We start from the raw sequence: 19,593 nt of genomic DNA on the forward strand, positions 1-19,593 counted from the left end.
TCTCATTGCATGTTAAATGTATAAAGGAGACATTAGTATGTGTAGTGAGTATTTACTTCATGCACTGGCCTGGCACTTTTAACTAATTTGACTCAAGTCAATGGGATACGCTCCACTGAATGAATGAAAATTATAGCTTTTATATTTTGGTACTTAAGTTTTACCAGATTGATGAATGGAGATTGGAAAACTTACCAAAAACTTAAATCCTTGCCTCAATTTGATTAATAATAATTTCATAATTATTGAGACCTTTTTTTCCTCAATTTCACCTTTAGTTCTAAGATGATCTTTAGTAATTTACCATCGTTAGGATGGTAAATATCACTATAAAATAAGTTATTATTAGGATACTGTTATTCCCTGTCCTCTGTGAGAGAGTTGTTCGATGACTCATACGTCTCCTCTGATAGCCACGCCCCGCTTTGTTACTGTGGAAACAGTCAATTAGGGTGTTATCACCACATAAATGTGCACAGAACTCCTTGTGGATAGAGATTTGAAGCTTTGATTAAGTTGTTAAAACGTTAAATTACTACAGTAAGACGAATGTAAGGTGGCTGTCGAACACAAGTGATAATGATTCAAAGATAAATCCTCACTCTTACGCCATTGTGCAACCGCCTTGGTGTTTTATGATGGGTTGATTTCCTAACCTGAATTTCTTCATGCCTCTAGCAGCTTTAAACCAACTGGGTTTAAGGATTAACTCTGCTGGCAACAGGTGATGTTACAGAGTTCAACTTTCTCTACAAGATTCGTGAATTAAAATTACTGCAGTTTACAATCTCAGTTAATTTATGTTGTAAAAATCCTTTATCTTTTGTTCCTGTATTCAGTCTTATCATGTGTGTATATATATATACATACATACATACATAAAAAAGAATAATAAAATCTGTGCATTATCTGTCAGGACATGTTGCATATTGTTCTCGTTGTAGCAATACCATCTAGATTATTGTATAGTATTAAATAAGTAACTGTGTAACTCCTGTCTGTTTTTTTACGGTTTGCTTTGTCACTCAGATGGACGGTTAAAGATTTTCCACAAACCTTGACCCTGACCAAGGGTGCTGCATGCAAATCATGTCCAACATACATTGGCCAGCTACAGCAAGCATCTTTTCAGAGCCATTCTATCCCATTTTCCAGCATTCCACAAAGGTAGCTGCAGCATAACCCGTTTTCCCCCACCGCATCTCCTCCTCCCTGCTCCTCCCCCCTGAGCTCTGCGCTGAACCTTTCCGCTGTTCCTGAATGAGCGAATTTGAGCTCGTCAAGCCGAGGAATACTACCTGTTGGTTGTCACATGAGATTATTTCTTACAACGCTTCTTTTTGGACATGTTAGTAGCATTATGATGATGATTCCTGGCTTGTCTTCACTTATTTGCATTTCTTTGGCTTGACTCCTTCAGTAGCAGAGATACTTACTGACTAATCTTTCTGGATATTTCCTTTTCTTATACAGTGAGTGGCCCAGATGATATCCACGGATGTTCAAATCTTTTTATATAGAGAAATACAGTTCTATTTTATAGTAGAGATTATAGCATTAAGTCATAGATATTAATAGAGACCATTTTCCTCTGAAAAGCAAATAAGAGTGTAATGGGAGGAGAAGGAGAAGATAAGGAGACCTCTGGTCTTGCGGTAATGAGTAAATCCAAGGAAGTAGCAGAGGAAAGTGATTGTGAGAAGGAAGTGGAGGAGGAGGAGGACAGAGGCGTGCAGATCCCTCTGCATCGCTGGGTAATGCATGGAGCCATCATGTTTGGACGGGAGTTCTGCTACGCAATGGAGACCGCCCTGGTGACGCCAGCGCTACTGCAGATAGGTAAGGAGATGGAATACAGTCATACAGCATAGTTGTACCAGACACATGCTCCTGCTTTTCTCTGTTAAACCAAGATGCCACAATATTGCTGTCAGCATTTCTCTGACTGTACTCTGTGTTTAGCCTGTTCTTAGCAGCAACCTCCCGGGGGTTATGTTTTTCGACGTCAGGTTTGCCACCATAGCAGAAATTAAACAAAGGCCTGCATGTTGCCCTGGTTAGGTATGACAAGAATGTCTAACACAGCACATTTCAGTCCCTTGGTTTCCCTCCGGGTTCACAATATTATAAGAAAGGTCATGTCTAAAAGATTTCAGCATCCCATTCTCAATATTTGTGAAACCATTTTTCTGCTGTTACTACTGGCACTACCATGAGGCTGCAATAGTAGTTACTACTATAATTACTGTAATAAACTGAGCCATTTAATTGGTCAACCCTGGTTATTATGTCAGTAATTGCTGTGAAAAATACCATGCATTAAATTTTTATTTTGTTTGACTAATTCTGCTGTTTCCTGGTGAGATTTTCTTTTTTTTTTCATCATTTTATAACCCCAGGCCTGGAGTGAAAAGGTTGTTGGAAATTAGATGGACTATATTGTGATAACATTTAAGCATAGGACAGTTGGTTTGAAGTACTTTACTATATTAATTCTGTTAAAAGGAAAGAGGCACATACATTGGTGAAAAAAAGGGTTTTATCCATGTGCTGATTGTTTGATTCTTGCTCCTTAAAGGAGACATATTATGGAAAAACTCACTTTTCCCATGTTTCTACATGACTATTATGGTGTTTTTGGGTCACTACCAACGCAAGAACAGCAAAATAAACCATCAATTGAATCCTGCATAGTGTTTGCGTAGTTCTGTAATCGCCTACTGAAATACGCGTGCACGCAATGAACTTAGTTTCAATTTTGTTTTCAGAGGCTTTCCTGACAAAGCTGTTTGAGACAGAAAGGAGGAACGCTGTCCTGCAGCATCTGTTTTGCTATTTTGACAAAAACCTTTACAGATACTTCATCTAAGTGTCTGGGAACTGCGATACCTTGTGGGAAAAGAGTATAATATGTGTTCTTTAAATTCAGGATTCAAGCCTTTTGTGGCAAAACCTCAGCACATTAATATGTTAATCCTACATGCACTACTAGTTTGGGAAGTTTAGACATTAACTCTGTGTGCTTGGATAAAATTACCTTTCCTGTAGGCATGTCTATAAAATATATACAAAATATATAAAATATACTTTTAGTGGAGTGAGCGAACTTCATGTTGAAGAGTTCTGCTGTGAAGTCATGTGTTTACTGATGGAGTTTTGTTTACCACTCCAATGTCTCCCTCTCTCCATAAATTGTAGTGATGTCAAAATGGGAACTAAATGACAAAATAAATTCCTCTTGAAGACAAATTACTTCATGGTTAGGGTTACACTACTAGAGAAATAAATAAAGAAGAAGGACTTTAAAATCTACTGTCCTAAAAGACAGAGTGATGGGAAAGACAGATGGAAAACAACATATTTTTTTCAAAGTAACATTCTCCCAAATGCACCAAGGTTATCCTGCTTTGTTGACTTTAGGGAGAAGAAGGCATGAGCAGGGAAAGGCTGATTGGGGAACGTATTCCCGTGAGAAATAGCCAGCTGTCACAGCCAGAAGAATGTATGCTAGCGTTTTAGATTGAAGCTAAAAGTCCCCTTCTTCATTTGGAGCTGAAAATCAGGATTTTGTTCATCCAGCAGAAGTAGTTGTAAACAGAATCAGTTGTCGGTGATTTCATCACTTTCCTGGCTGAATGTTGCATACTTCCTTCCGTCTTCTGTCGTAACAGGTTCCTTCGGTATCTGAACGGTCTTGTCACTCGTGTGTGTGTGTGTGTGTGTGTGTGTGTGTGTGTGTGTGTGTGTGTGTGTGGGTGGGTGGCATGTTCATACATGACCAACAAAGGAATGCTAGGTTAAGTCAATGATATTGTTCGTACTAAGATGGCAAAAACAAATCAGAGCCAAGGAAACGAGTATGTTAGATGTTACAAAGTCATAATTCATTTCAAAGACCATAAATTATCCTCATATCAGTAGTTCAGGCAGGAGCTTAAGGCCGTAAGGTGTTTTTCTTTTGATTCCTACAGTTGGATGTGCAGACTCTCAAATAATACATTTGAATTGTACCCAATGAAAATCTATTTATTCAGGAAACACGCCCAGAAATTAATCTTGATCCACAGTCGGCAAACACAAGTGTGAACATGAAGCACTTGAACTTGTGAAGTGAAAACCCTTTTCACTGGAGTTTTATGTATGCCTCGCTACATGTGGGATGGGGATCTTCAATTAACGCTAGTTGGACACCGGATTATAATAACAAGAAATGAGATGAGATCTCACATCATACAGAAGAACCAAAGATTAGCATTAGTGTTAAATGTTCTGGCAATCAGAAAAACACTTCCTCTGTTAGCAGTGGCTGGTAATTTACACAATCAAGCGTTTTAAAGGTGCAATGCAGCAGCAACATATACACACACACACACACAGTGAAGTAATTCTTCAGCATCTAACACTTTTGGATATTGTTCTGTTATTTGCATTTGCTGTTCTTAAGCATTTTAAACACTATCAGCAAATTGTTTTTATTGCTTGTTCATTGAATACCTTTCAGTGTTTTTTATTTCATTCAGCACTATTTGTTCAAGAATCCCTGACAAGACTCAATGCAGGACAGAATTCCTTACACTCAGTATTTTGCCATCAGGATGTTTTGTTGCTTAGTGGCCACTGCAGTCAGATTTTATGACAGACTTGTAAGGTAAAGCATTCTGTTTATAATGTGTTTCCACAAAATAGAAAATGGTTCCGTAATATTGCACTTTGTCTGGACTCTGCAGCCTTTTAGCGGCTCTAATCTGCTTTAATGTATTCAAACCAAGCAACCACCGATGTGTTTTCTAGGTCTACCTGAGCAATATTACAGTTTGACCTGGTTCCTCAGTCCTATCCTTGGTCTCCTCTTCACACCTTTGATCGGCACAGCCAGTGACCGATGCAGTCTGAAATGGGGCCGGAGAAGACCATTCATTCTGGGGCTGTGTGTCGGTGTGCTGCTGGGAGTGGCACTGTTTTTAAATGGATCATTAATAGGTGAGAAGAAGGTTTTGGTTAATATGACCACTTAAAAGTTAAGATAAGTATTTTTTTTTTTATTTAGTTATCTGTTTATCTGGTCAGGCCTTTCTGTTGGAGATAAACCCGGCAGCCAGACAGTAGGCATCGTCCTCACTGTAGTAGGTGTCGTGGTGATGGACTTTAGTGCTGATGCTTCTGAGGGACCAATCAGAGCTTACCTTCTTGATGTTGCTGACACAGAAGAGCAAGATATGGCCCTGAATATTCACGCATTCTCTGCTGGTAAGATATGTGTATGAACACACACAGATTGTCCACATAGACTTATCAGCTATTCAATAGTTATTATTACTGTTATATGTAATTAATAAGTACAGAAATGTTATGTACTGTATATGTATGGACAGTATGGTTATAGAAGCTGCCAGTTGTTACTTCAACTATGTGTTTAATTCTTCAGGTCTGGGTGGAGCAGTGGGTTACATGCTGGGTGGACTAGACTGGACCGGCACAGCTCTGGGACAAGCATTTAAATCTCAGGAACAGATCCTCTTCATGTTTGCAGGCATCTTCTTCATTTTCTCTGTCACACTGCATATGCTCAGTATCCCCGAGCAACCTTTCATTCCATCCAACAAGGTTAAAGGAGTAGGAAGCGAGGACTTGATCAGCCACTCGTCCCTTAGACCCAGTGGAGACAGGCTACCTCTACTAGATGTGATCACAGAGGAGGATGCCTTTGACCCCCTGGCACAAGGAGCCAATGGACCTGATTATGTGGACATGGAAAAATACTTTCTTGATGTGGAACGAATGCGGAGTAAAAGTGATTCAATCTTGGCTTTGCCAGATACTACAATCAAGTTGGATCCTGATCTGGACCTGGGCCTGCAGCTTTTTCTCCCTGTGGAGCATCATTTTCTGCAAGAGATGCAGGGTGATCTGGATGTTTTTAAGCCGTCAGACCCCAGTGTTGGCTCCTCGTCGCCTCCTGGTGGAGAGCCCATTTTTAATGAAGAGATGACGGTCTTAGAGTCTGCAAATTCTGCAGCTTCTGGGCTTCAGGGTCCAATAAAAAGCTCTCCTCTCCTACAGATCACTTCTGTCTTCGAGAACTCACACCTTGAACCCAAAGAGAAATCAGCTGCTATAGTGGTACATGTTGTACATTTCTATAACAGACTGAAAGCCACTGAATTTGTCAGTGTCAATACATTTTTTGAGAAGTGATTATTGGTAAATGTATCTCCTGTGTCACCAGGTCAAGTCTGCTGGTGTCACTGCTGACCTGTCCTCTTCCGCTTGCGCCAATGAAAGGAAAAGCCACGCCTCCACCAGACTAACAAACCGCATCTCCAACACCTCCGCTTCATCTCGATCACGTGCACCCTCCTTTTATAGACAGGTACAGCTACATATGCCATTTTCTGAGGGGTTTTTTTTTATGGTTACTTATACTTAGTACTATTACTAATAGTTGACATCATTTAGATTGTTGTCACATTCTTAAAAGCTGATACATTTTTTTCCACTCCAGCCCTCCTTTACTTTTTCTTACTATGGACGAGTTGGATCACAACGTCATCGACTTCGGCGGGCGGCACTTTGGAGCACTCAGCCAATCACCACTTCTCGTAGTCTGAATGATTTGAGCGACCTCCAGCGACTTTCAGACAGACGGGAGTTGCTACTGTCAGCCAGCAGTCTGTCATCGGATGGCTCCGACTCTGACGGAGGGACAGGCACCCGGACAACTGTTCGACTGCTCTGGTTATCCATGTTGAGGGTGAAGTAAATTAAAAATGTCCTTAACATAAATTTGCCACGACACTTTAAAAGGCCTTTGCCATGGACTCATATTTTCTTTTTTTGCTCCCAATAGATGCCGAGGCAGTTGTTGAGATTGTGTCTGTGTCACCTCATCACTTGGTTCTCCATTATAGCCCAGGCTGTGTTTTACACAGATTTCATGGGACAAGTCATTTATCATGGTGACCCTATGGTACACACCCATGTTATTTCACAGAAACACACACCCTCAAGGTATCAATGTTCACTTATTGTTGTCCATCTGTTTTCAGTCCCCAGCAAATTCCACAGAGTTTCATAACTATAAAAGAGGAGTGCAGATGGGCTGCTGGGGATTGGTGGTATATGCTGCTACTGCTGCTGTCTGCTCTGGTAAAGCACAAACACTGTTTCTGTCTCAAAAATCTAATGAAATGTTTTTCTAACTTGCTTGTCATGCCCTCTCCAATGATTGAAGCCTCTGTCTTTCTTTTTCTTGGTCTTCACTCAGCAATCCTACAGAAGTACCTGGATAACTTTGATCTGAGCATTAAGGTTGTCTACATTGTTGGAACTCTGGGATTCTCAATAGGTCAGCCAATAAAACGAGAGAGAAATCTGACAATACTAGAATGAAGCAAAGAGGATTTGAGAGCCATTGCATATTTGAAATGATATGTATCCCTCTAACCTTAGGAACCGCTTTCATTGCCATCTTCCCTAATGTTTATGTTGCCGTAATCATGATCAGTGGGATGGGCATCATCTCTATGAGTATCTCCTACTGCCCCTATGCATTACTTGGACAGTACCATGAAATCAAAGAGGTATGTACACAAGAAGTCGGTACTACCGTGCATGCACGATCTTGAAGTGCATGATCCACTACTTGCATCCACTTCATACAAAAACAAACAAAAAGCATCAACGTTTTTTTTAGTAATAGTATGAATTAATTGTTATTGAATTGAAATGTTTTATCGAGGCACTTTTTAAGTGTATGCACACTAGCAATTGCAATTCAAATACCGGAGGATGCAATAATGTAGCCGTCGCTATCGCAGCATTCCACACAAACACATCAACATGGACACTTCTGGTGTTGCATAGAGTGACAATCGTCCCTCTGCTGCTCATTTCCTCAGTATGTCCACCACAGTCCAGAACACACTAGAAGAGGTTTTGGTATTGACTGCGCTATCTTGTCCTGCCAGGTGAGCATTCATGTCCTTTCACTTTTCAGACTGGAACTTAAATCCCACATAAGTTCTCAATGTATTCATTTTTTTGAGTGGCATCCATCCATCAGCAAACTTTTACACACTTTTAATTTCCAGGTCTATATCAGCCAGATTTTAGTTGCCTCGGCTCTCGGGGCTGTGGTGGAAGCAGTCGGCACAGTGCGTGTCATTCCTGTGGTGGCCTCTGGTGGCTCCTTCCTTGGCTTCCTTGCCGCCTGCTTTCTTGTTATTTATCCTGACATGGATTCCAGCTCCTCAGAGCAAGAACAGCTTCTGGTGAGTTCACCTGGAGATTCACACGAAAATGAAGAAACGGCCAGTGACCAAACGTTGACCCTGCTGAACCTCACAGATGGAAACAACTTGATGGCCTGACTCTGCTGCCTAAACACTAACATGTAAAGGCATTGAAACAGGAGTAGCCAATGATTGTAATTGTTCAGACTTGATATTAACTACTACTAGAAAATGTTGTCCTTTTTGCTGATGCATAAATATAATACAAAGGCACTTTGTTTTTCGTTTCTGAATATTGCTGTCAAACTGATGCTGCAAAATGATGCACTGCGTGACATAGTTCACAGAAGCTGCTCGGCTGAATGGGCAATTAAATCGTTAAAACTTACCTCTGCAGTGTTTGTGGTTGACATATAATATTTCTTCTGGTCGCTTAACAGAATACCTGAATGTTGTAAAATGTTTTTTGTTTATTACCAGAAGGTTTCCAGACAACAATTGATGCCTTCCACTGTACTGCTGATATTTATTTTTTTCATTTTAATTCTGTAGGTGTTTTGTGTTCATGAGCTTTTCATTTCAGCTTCAGTCTCTTGGTTTAATTTACTGCTAGCTGTGCATTTGCTGCACACATGATGCTGAAGCCACGAGACAGTCGCTGTCAGATCATGATAAGTATCCTCATGAGCATACGGAGGATTGGTGGGACAAAATGAAGGCATTCTCAGCATCTGCTCCTGAAGTCATGAAAAACTCTGTTATCACATGGATTTCTTCGGCACTGACGTATGGGCCAGTGGCGCAATGGATAACGCGTCTGACTACGGATCAGGAGATTCTAGGTTCAACTCCTGGCTGGCTAGTTGTAATTTTAGGTCATGCACTCAGCGTGGCCTTTTCTGTATAGAGTTGCGTGCTCTCTCTGTGTCTGATAGCCCTGGTACTCCAGTTTCCCCCACCATCATCTATCTTGGGAACATTAACTTATGTTATCCCACTGTGGCAGCGGATCAGGACTAACTCCTGTCTGATCTTGTTGTATAATGACAAATAAAGCTTCTTCTTCTTCTGTGGGGAAAAGGTTCATTTTGTGAAACCATCAATAAATTAAAATGATTCCCTTCCTGTAGTCTGGATTCAGATGATTCTGAGAATTCAACAATTAATTTATTCTCTTTCTTACTTTGTATTGTCAAAAAAAAGTAGATGCCAATATTTTTTTGTAGCAAAGAAAAAGGTCTGCTTTAAAACCGTAATCTATTCAGGATGTAACATCAGAATGGATGCCATTCATGGTTAGACCTTATGCATCTATACTAAATGGAACATTCAAGTATTTGGTTTTCTTTCTTTTGTGTGGGTCAGTGTGCTCTCCTGAAAATAAGGTTCATTATTTTTTTGTCATTTCCTGATGAATGCAGCCTTTTGTTTCACTCCATCTAAACGTTAAATCCATCCACCAGATTTACTACAGATAGAAAAAGGTGCATCAAGCTGACAAGTCAGTCTAGCATCTGGCACATACTTCATAATAGCACATCCAACTTTATTGAATGATTGTGATGTGATTACAAATGTCAAAGATGTTCATTCTAGATGTCTGTTTGAAATACAATGGTCCTCTTTCTATGACATGTTTGATGTTTAATGTGTGTCACATCCTGTAATCTAAGAGTGTTTTTTCTGCAACGAATGAAATTCTATGACGAGACATCTCCATGTTACTGCTCAGGTTATGTATGTTTACAGATTACTTTGTCAAGAGTTCACTTAGTGTTAGATAAACAAAATGAAATCAAGCTCTTTGAAATCTTTATTTGTACCTAAACCATTCAACGAGAAGATATACTACCTCTGAGTGAAGATAAATCATTAAAACACACACAGGAAACAATTTAGATTATGAAGAGGTTTCTGATTTAGTTAACGATTGGAGGTCATTATCGCTCTTAAATTAATACAAATATTATGCAGCCACCATCAACAAGCTGAAACACAGCTAATGTATGGGAATTAAATGATGAATTTCAGAAATTGATAACTTTTTATCTCTTATTTATGCTCTAAAGAGACTCTTGGCATTAAAAGACAGTTTAGCCTATGAAAACATAGATCACACAGTAATATTGATGAATGAATGACTGCACTTCCTGGTTTTTGTTCGAGGTTTGCATTCTGTCAGCGATGCTTTCGTGCTGGTTCTGAGAGCTTCTCGGGTCTCAGTAGTATAACTCTTGATCCCACCAGCCTGAGAGATTACAAAACACACATCAATGAATGCGGAATAGATTCTGAGATGTCAAAGATGAATGAAGCAGTGATGTGAAATGTTTAAAAGGAATGAAAAAAAGGAACGCACTTCCAGGATTTCTTCTCACTCCTAACTTCCTGATCTCATCATAGACGAAGATTAAAATACCATATGGAACAGGAACAAACCACCACTGGACCCTGGAGTGAAAATAAACAATAACTGTATTGGAAAAAGTACTTTATGTCTTCTATCTTAATTTTAAGATTGGATTTGAGGTGATACTTTACCTGATGGGCATAAAATTGAAGATATTGGGCATTCCAGGGCAATAACAAAGCAGATTACCCAGAAGGAGCTGGAAGACTATGGCAGAAACCAGGACACGGTTTCTGCACACAAATAAAATGCGCAAATAATTAACAAGTGGAATCTTCTCACAGCAGTTTATCTCAGGTATAATAGTTTTCATGTGAAAAGGATTGATATATAAAAAGGGAAAATGTGTAGCCTTTTAATTTCAGAAGATAATTACAGTTTTGTAATGACATAAATTTTCAATTATTATCAAAATAAGGTATTTGAAGCATTTGCAGTAAAATTATTTAAACAAATTGCAACCTCTTAATTATAGATATTTATTAGCTATTTAAAAGCTATACAGAAACTAATGATGCAGCTTTATTTACCTAAAAAAGCCTTGCTGGAAGATGGAGATTCTTCGGGTCTTCCTGATCAGCACATCTGAGATCTGGCAGATCTCTATACTGACAAAAAATACAGTGTAGCACGTGTACTCCTGATACAACCTCTGACTGAAGGTCTATAATGACAAGGGAGAAGTTGAGTTGTTTGGGTGGAAATACAGCCGACACCCAGGAGATCATATTGAGACATTTTTGTGTCCAGTCTCAAAGAAATAAATGTTCTGGATCTATACCAACCCATTCCTGTCCATAGCTGTCCTGTAAGTCCTGAAGATAAACATTCTCCCACTGCGAACGCAGGCCAACACACAAGAGTGGAAACCAGCCCTCCTGGGCCATGGCTGTGAAATAATCTGTGAATCCGGCAAAAGACTGAATTGCTCCTAAAATAAAATAAAAAAATATTCATGAATGTTTTTCAAAATTGAACTTTAAAGCACAAGAGTACATGGAGATTAATGTAGGTAACGTTTGAGTGGGTCTTCAGATTGATTGATTGACACACACCTATCTGGAAGTACGAGTACACAGCCAGAGATTCGTTCACCAGACGGTGACGACGTGGGTTTCTGGGCTTCAAATGCATGATGTCACTCTCTGCTTTCTCATAAGCCAGAGACACAGAGGGGAACTAGAGGAATACACAACAAGTTTTTGTACAACATGAAGCAAATTTACAATTAATGTCCCCAAAATTAGCACTTCAGAGGATACCACTTGTGCGTACTACTTTAAGTATTCATAATGGCAGAGAGCAAGAAAAATCCATCCATCCATTTTCTTGTAGATGAGACAACCTCAATCATCTCATTTAAATCCGAGAGGCGGGGCAAACCCCGGATAAGATGCCAGCTTATCGCGGAGCAACACGTAGACAAGCAACCACTCACACTCACACTCATGGGCGATTTGGAGTGATCAAGTTACCAAAGCCGCTTGTTTTAGGGGGTGGGAGGAAACCGGAGGACCCGGTGAGAACCCACGCCGACATGCAGATAACATACAAACTCCGCACAGAAAGGACTCGAACCAGGATTCTTCTCGCTGTGAGGCAACAGCGCTACCCACTACGCCATCGTGCCAGCAAGAATAACATTAGACACAATCTAATCATCACTTCCGTCACTCACAATATCAGTGGCCAGCTCAATGAAGAGGATGGTGATGCAGCCCAGAGGAAGAGGCACACTGACGGTGATGTAGATCAGGTACGGTGTCAGCTCAGGAATGTTCTTGGTTAATGTGTAGGCAATAGACTTCTTCAGATTGTCAAAGATAAGACGGCCTACACACACACACAAACACATTATTTATTTATTTTTATATCCATCCACCCATCTTCTTGTAGATGAGATGACCCGGTACCATCTTGCTGTGAGGCTACAGCACAACCCATGATGCCATGTGTTGTTCTTAATTTTATATATATAGTATATATATTTTACAGAAATATTTTTTATGTAGTAGCAGCTGGCGCTAACTGACCATCTTTTTATTTATCCATCTATATCTGGATTAAGATCCATTTACACAGGCTGCACTGCATGCATTCTGACTGGTCTCAGCAGCATCTGTGAGTCAACATGTCAACAGCAGGATATCCTTTATGTGGAAAATAATATACGATCTCTCACCCTGTTCCACTCCAGTGACGATAGAAGCAAAGTTGTCATCCAGCAGGATCATGTCCGCAGCATTCTTGGCAGCGTCCGATCCAGAGATCCCCATGGCCACGCCAATGTCCGCCTTCTTGAGTGCAGGAGAGTCGTTCACACCGTCGCCTGTTACTGCGACGATAGAGCCCTGGGGAGGGGGTTCACATCCGCGAGAAGCAGAGAAATCCTCTTATCCTGCAGTTTCTTGTATGTTTCGTAATCTATTATAGGATTCATAGAGTTTTTCAAATAAGGCAAGTCAATTAAGCAAGTCGCTTCAAAGTAAAGAAGGCACAGGTACGTTGGTTGTACGTTAATTCTGCATGTATTTACCAGACGCTGACAACTCTCCACGATGATTAATTTCTGCTGAGGGGACGTCCTCGCAAAAACCATCTCAGGATGGTTTCGCAGGGCATCATCCAAGTCTTCGCTACTCATTTCTTTCAGTTGGCCGCCACTGATGACACAGGCACGGGCATCCCTGCACGCAGTGGCAAGAAAGGTTATGTGTTTGTGCAAATTATGCAGAGTCAGTGAAGAAACAGAGGTGAACGCTGTCTTTTATGACCTGATGGAACCTGTTAGTCAAATAACAATAAAAAAGGAAATGCCACACCTCTTGTTGACTTGCTCAACAGGTATGCGCTTCCTCTGTGCAATATCTTCCACTGTCTCACTGCCCTCTGAGATGATACCGACGTTAGCTGCTATCGCCTTGGCTGTGATCGGGTGATCCCCAGTCACCATGATAACCTGAAATTCCAAGTCGCAAAAGAAAGCTGTGAAACAGGGGAAACAAACAAGCTGACTGTCCAAGTCAGAATGTACTCTGTGAAGTGAAGGCTGTTCATCTGTATATGTGTGGGAAAAGTCAACCCACTCTGATCCCAGCAGTGCGACATTTCATCACTGCATCGGGCACAGTGGCTCTCGGGGGGTCAATCATTGAGATGAGACCAGCAAAGCACAATCCTGACGTGGTAAAATTCATCTCTTCTGTGTCAAATCGATAACCGCGAGGAAACTCTTTCTCATTCAGATAGATATGACAGAAACCTGGGAAGAAACAGAAGATTAAAAATCAATTTGTAGGCAAAAAAATATTTTTTTTTTAAATATAACAAACCACATTATGAAGTCTCAAAAGGTAATCATTATTACTCTCTAACCTAGTACTCGCTCTCCCAGCCCACCCAGGTCCATATAGGCGGTTTGAAAGGCTTCCCTCCACTGCTCATCCAGGGGCAGCTCCTGGCCCTTTATCAGGATGCTGGAACAGCGCTCTAAGATGCGCTCAGGAGCGCCTTTCATCACCAACAAGTACCGCAGGTCCAGAGGATCCTCCAGTTCATGGATGGACAGCTGGAGAGGAGCCGAACAGACCTGGACATTAATCTGTGCTCTGTGGCTCTTCTTCTTTCACAGTGTAACAGCATCGACACAGGAATGTCTTAGAAAAATACACATTTTATCTACTATTCTGCTTTACAATGTAGTTATTGATCAGGGGTCATGCAAAGCCAAGGAGCAGCCAGATTTGCTGCTCTCACCTGGAACTTGTTCGTGGAGTTGAAAGGCACCTCCACCACTTTCTTGAAGCGGTTCCGATACTCCATGATGTTTCCTATCGTGAGCTCGGTGAACTTCACCAGAGCTGTCTCCGATGCATCGCCCACGACAATCCGCTACATGTTCAACATCAGATACAAATACGTAGAAAGGAGAATAGATTTTCTTGTCATCTTTTAGAAAATAAGAGAAACTGATTTACTTGAAAGTTAAATAACATAGTGAATCAAATCGAACTATAAATCATGAGTAGTGCAGTACATTCCGTTTGCTAAGTGTGACACCGCATGGATGTTTACCACATGAATAGATAAAGTTGTACCCGAGGAATAGGTATGTCTTCCTGATCAGGTCTGAATGTTGCTCTGTTACACAGTGAAGCAACCCTCCCCAGCGAACGCCATGTTTCTGATGACTGGTCAAAGCTCTGGCCTGGAAATCACACAACATACTACACATCAAACAAACATCGCCAACTCAGCATTAAAATAAAACATATTGTGTGGGGGTTTTTTTATGTACAGTTCATCTTATTCTAAATTATAAGTACTAATTTGACATAGCATTGATAGATTGCAAGCGGAAACCAATCATTTGTGTCTTTACCTGACTGATCTTCAGTGGTATCAGCAGCGTGGATGTGGTTGTCAAACCAAAGGTGAGCAACAGTCATCCTGTTCTGGGTCAGGGTACCAGTCTTATCAGAACAGATCACTGATGTGGAGCCTAAACTCACACAGAATGAACAAAAGATTATTGAGGCCACGTCTTTCTACGATGTTATTTCATTTCAAATGTGTGTCCTTGGGCTGACAGCAGCGTGGATGTTGTACACGTCCTTAAATAAGCTAAATAGTAAATGAACGACCAAGGTCGTATAAATCAGACCGACCCAAAGTCTCGACAGCTTCCAGATTCTTCACGACACAGTTCTTCCTCGCAAGTCGCTTGGCAGTGAGAGACAGACACACCTGTTGGCAGCGGCAGGTGTTACAGAGCAGAGTTAGAACTCTAGCCTACAGAAGATGTGCACGGTGAGGTAAATCACCCACTGACTTATTACACTAGTTCCTATTAAACGCAATCTGCAATGGTGCCGTCGTCCAAAAATAAGCATCCTAAGCCATAAACAGCGCTGCTAGACACATTCACACCTGTTGCAGACACTCACAGTAACCGTAGCAAGTAACCCCTCAGGTACATAAGCGACCACGATGGCCATGAAGAAGATCATGGCCTCCAAGAAGGCGTAGCCGATGAACATGGCAACCACGAAGAAGGTAAATCCAAAGAAGATTGCAAGACCAGCAATGATGTCAACGAAATGCTCAATTTCGATGGCAATGGGTGTCTTCTCGTTGCCAACGCCACTGGCCAAGGTGGCGATCCGACCGATGATCGTCCGATCGCCTGTGTTGATGATCATACCTGTAGCAACACCTGGAGACAAGAGGAGAAGTTGGTATGATGAAGTACAAGCTGAAGCAGGTATACGTAGGGTATTTACTACTCACTGTACCTTCCAAGCAGGTTGTGGAGAAGAATCCAATGTTTCTGGTCTCCAGTGGATTCTCATGAGTGCATTCTGGGGTCTTGCTTTGCGGCTCAGATTCCCCTGTCAAGGAGGAATTGTCCACCTGGCGCACAAAGGATGTCCACAACAGCCTCATTGCACGTCCAGTATAAGTCAGGGTAGAAACTAAAGACTATGTTAATGGATGGGACTTTGCCTCAATGAAGAGATTCTAAAACATAAGACTAACTGGCGAATGGGCGAGCAGAGTGCGGAAGATATCATCGACTAGTATCGTCTTTGGGTCAATAATGAACCACCAGCATGTTTGATAGCAAGTAAACCTGTTGACATGCCCGGCTTTTTTTTATCTCGAGTTTAACTTTTCTTCTGAGGTGACCGCATTATTTCAAAAGGTATAACAAAGGCAAAATAGAGAGATGTTGAACTGATTGATCGCAGACAGAAATCTAATCTTCTCCTGCCCGTGCAGCTTCTCCCTTACACAACCGGGTCATGACTCAATAGCAAGAAATATTAGAAGAGAATACAGCAGCAGTTTGCTCGATGTTTTATTGGCAGTTCCTTCAATAACATGCATCCAAAACTACTTTCTTTGCATTTCCGCTATCAAGTAGTGTTTGCCTCCTCGAATAATTATTTTGCAACTATGCAGTAATTTCCGCTGGAATAATATTAACAATTAAACTTTTAGTAAACAATAAGTGATTTTGAGGCTCGGGAAATACACAGATTTTATAATATGTTTTTATTATTAATTGCACAGTGACATGTTTTGTAAGTTAATGTATGCATGTAAGCATTTGTATTTGTCTATATGCACATATATACAACATGTGTGTGTATGTGTATGTGTGTGTGTGTGTGTGTGTGTGTGTTGCACCTTGCAGCCCTGACTGCTGATGATTCGGATGTCAGCAGGGACTCGATCTCCACCTTTGATCTCCACCAAATCCCCCACCACCAATTCTGAGGCATTTATCTGATTTTTCTGGCCATTACGGATCACAACGGCTTGCTGGGGTTTAAACAAAAAAAAAGTACAGTTGAGACAAAAGATGAAAGGAAATGAACATATGAGTAAAGGCAACTGTGACGGTAACGATGAAAAATAAATAATTGTTAATATTACATTTCTGTAAGTGGGTGCAACTTACCTGCGGTACCAGATTCTTGAAGCTAGCAATGATGTTGGTACTCTTGAACTCTTGGTAGTAACCAAAGCAACCAGTTACAACCACAACAGCAATTAGAGTGATGGCCAAGTACAGCTGGTGTGAAAAGAAGACCAACATGAAGCGCTACATTTTGACATCGAAGTACAGGAGAAACAGTCGAAATGGAAATTTGTATAAATCACATTGTCAAAGCCGGTGAGGTTCCCGCTCCCTATTTCAATTCCAAAGGCGATGAAGCAGATGATAGCAGCGACCCACATCAGACACTGCAGACCTCCAGCAAGTTGCCTGGCAAACTTCACATACTCCGGAGTTCCTTTAGGAGGCTTCAGTTCGTTAGGACCGTCTCTCTCCAAAATCTCACAGGCAAAGGTGGTGGTCAAGCCCTGTTGATGGAAACCAGAGGGACAGGGATAGGTGAGTATGGTCTGGACAAAAAAATAAGCTTGAAACCTCTTTTGCTTTTGACCCTGATGGACCCGGGCAGAGGGGAAAATGAAGGGATGGGTGTGGTTGAAGGGAAGAATAAATAAATGAAATGTCCTGAAAAAAAACACAGAGAAGACACTGAATCGACCTGATGCTGAGAAAATTGTTATGAAAGACGTGTCTTACCTTAGTAACACTGCTGTTGTACCTCATCTCCAATTCTTCAATTGTAATCTCATGATCATCCTGCAGGGGGAAGCAGATCGCAACATTTTGGAAAATAAGGTTTTTGTGGAACCTTGTGACAAATTTTAAAAGTAAATACATTTTCACATTTGGCCTTAATGTGTATAGTTTTTGCTAAATCTGGAATTATTCACATTGAAAAGGCAGATGCACGTGTCTGATTGAATACATCAGGTTTTTTGTGAAAACAATGTCAAACTTATGATGTAGAAGTCATAAAATCCTGAAAGGCCAAGTATATCAGGGGGACAGATCAATGAGTTATTTAGTCACAGCTGGTTAGTTCAGATTAGGGTAAAAGTTCATAACTTTTCATTACCTTAATTTACATTCTCTGACACTCCTGCCCCATTACTAATGTAATACATATAAATAACAAGTAGAACATGATTCTTTCCAGCGTGAATTTAAAGGTAGGACCATGGATTTAAGGGCCTGCAATTCATTTCATAACTGTCATTTATCTATACTCTATCTTTACTTACTATATCCATCTCTTTCTTCATGCCCTCCAATTTCTCTTTCTTCTTCAGCTTCTTCTTTTTCTTCTTGTCCATTTCTCCATCCATCTCGAACATATTGTACGATTCCTAAATGCAGAAAGCAGTTGAAAAAATATGGATACATGTACAAAGTGGACTGTGCTGTGCTGTGTTTGATCACGCAATCAGCTCATTCACATTAAAACATGATTTGTATAACATACAGTGTTCTCGTTTGCCCGCATCCTTGCGTCCCCGACGATTGATTATTTATGTGCTTTCTAGCTATAGTTGATTAATCAAACAAAATAAGATGGATATAATAATTGTGATACTTTGGAAAAAAGTTGGAATCCGTAAATAATAATATGGGACTCATTGCATCCTTGTTGGAACTCATACTTTTCGGACAGAGGAGTCACTTTTACTCGGTAAAATGACCTCTCAATATTTACCGGTAATGTATTTGAATACACAGTCAAATTTTAGTAAATCAATGAATCTAAATCTTTGGGGGATGGGATTATATTATAATCAATCCCTTCAAAAAAATGAAAGCATTTTATTATAAGAAGCGAAAAATGTATTGCTCGAGTACCGGTGTTTCCTTTATCTGTCCTGGGCTGGATCTATCTAAAAGCCTACCTTTTTAGTCATGATTGCAGGTGTAATAGGAGACTGCTCTCCTAAATCAATGGAAGTCCAGATGACCCGATCCTTCTTCGTCCCTGAAATTTTGGCTGCCAGTTAGCGACCAGTCTCCAACACACATGCAGTTTTGCCCTTGTTCACACAAGCACAATGGCCAGAAACAGGACAGATAATCTGGAAAAGCCTTTTATACATGACAACTCCCCGTTTTAGATGCACATGCGCACAAAACAACATGCTTAAACATGTACTTTAATGTGAGTGCCTACGTTAAATGGTATCTCCATTAGTAACAATGTCACCCCTAGCCAGAACGCACACATACACAGACACACTGATTCCATAAACCCTGCGTAGGCCAGTGTTTCCTTGTTACCTCTTATCACCCCTCAGCACGTTTCTTATCCTGACAAACTGATTGGAGTAAAGAGCAGAGGAACACTGAAGGTTAAAGCAGACCAATGTCATTCCTGCCAGGTCTCCTAACGCTGCATCAGGTTACAGCAAATGCTGCGCGGCATAATTGCAGAGTGCTAACTGGCGGCAATATTCTGGTGTCTGAAATGGGATTGATTGCATTGACATAGAGCATTAGCTGACAATCACGCTCAATGTGTGCAATCCACACTCTGACAGCAGGCCTGTCCATCAGTGATG

The 19,593-nt window shown here is 40.8% G+C and overlaps 2 protein-coding genes across 2 annotated transcripts; one reads left to right on the top strand and one right to left on the bottom strand.

Annotated features, from left to right (window-relative positions):
* Positions 1-1,029: 1,029 nt before the first annotated feature.
* On the top strand, positions 1,030-9,301 carry slc45a4b (solute carrier family 45 member 4b). Its single transcript, XM_068758192.1, is given in 13 exon segments — positions 1,030-1,036; positions 1,579-1,839; positions 4,792-4,980; positions 5,068-5,247; positions 5,426-6,120; positions 6,227-6,370; positions 6,503-6,751; positions 6,848-6,967; positions 7,047-7,146; positions 7,265-7,345; positions 7,450-7,580; positions 7,899-7,967; positions 8,091-9,301. Coding segments are annotated over 13 exon segments (2,505 nt in total). The 3' UTR covers positions 8,370-9,301.
* A 1,023-nt stretch (positions 9,302-10,324) lies between these two features.
* Positions 10,325-19,002, bottom strand: LOC137910653 (potassium-transporting ATPase alpha chain 1). Its single transcript, XM_068755034.1, has 24 exons — positions 18,931-19,002; positions 18,289-18,393; positions 17,744-17,803; positions 17,311-17,514; positions 17,108-17,221; positions 16,834-16,968; positions 15,936-16,053; positions 15,588-15,856; positions 15,309-15,387; positions 15,023-15,142; positions 14,739-14,848; positions 14,398-14,532; positions 14,017-14,209; positions 13,728-13,903; positions 13,464-13,600; positions 13,178-13,328; positions 12,824-12,992; positions 12,320-12,474; positions 11,697-11,820; positions 11,427-11,572; positions 11,172-11,305; positions 10,773-10,874; positions 10,591-10,682; positions 10,325-10,479 (listed from the first exon to the last, which is right to left on the bottom strand). The coding sequence occupies exons 1-24, from the start codon at positions 18,940-18,942 to the stop codon at positions 10,451-10,453; spliced, it is 3,069 nt and encodes a 1,022-aa protein (XP_068611135.1). The 5' UTR covers positions 18,943-19,002; the 3' UTR covers positions 10,325-10,450.
* Between the last annotated feature and the right edge of the window lie 591 nt (positions 19,003-19,593).

Source organism: Brachionichthys hirsutus, chromosome 3 (genome assembly GCF_040956055.1).
Source record: "Brachionichthys hirsutus isolate HB-005 chromosome 3, CSIRO-AGI_Bhir_v1, whole genome shotgun sequence".
NCBI classification, from domain to species: Eukaryota; Metazoa; Chordata; class Actinopteri; order Lophiiformes; family Brachionichthyidae; genus Brachionichthys; species Brachionichthys hirsutus.

Bases quoted from the DNA above. Each gene is read 5' to 3' on its own strand.
- LOC137910653 (XM_068755034.1), bottom strand. The intron at 16,969-17,107 runs GTAAGTTGCACC...TTTAAACCCCAG, and splicing joins TCAAGAATCTGGTACCGCAG to CAAGCCGTTGTGATCCGTAA. The intron at 13,329-13,463 runs GTGTGGCATTTC...CACTGCGTGCAG, and splicing joins GTTGAGCAAGTCAACAAGAG to GGATGCCCGTGCCTGTGTCA.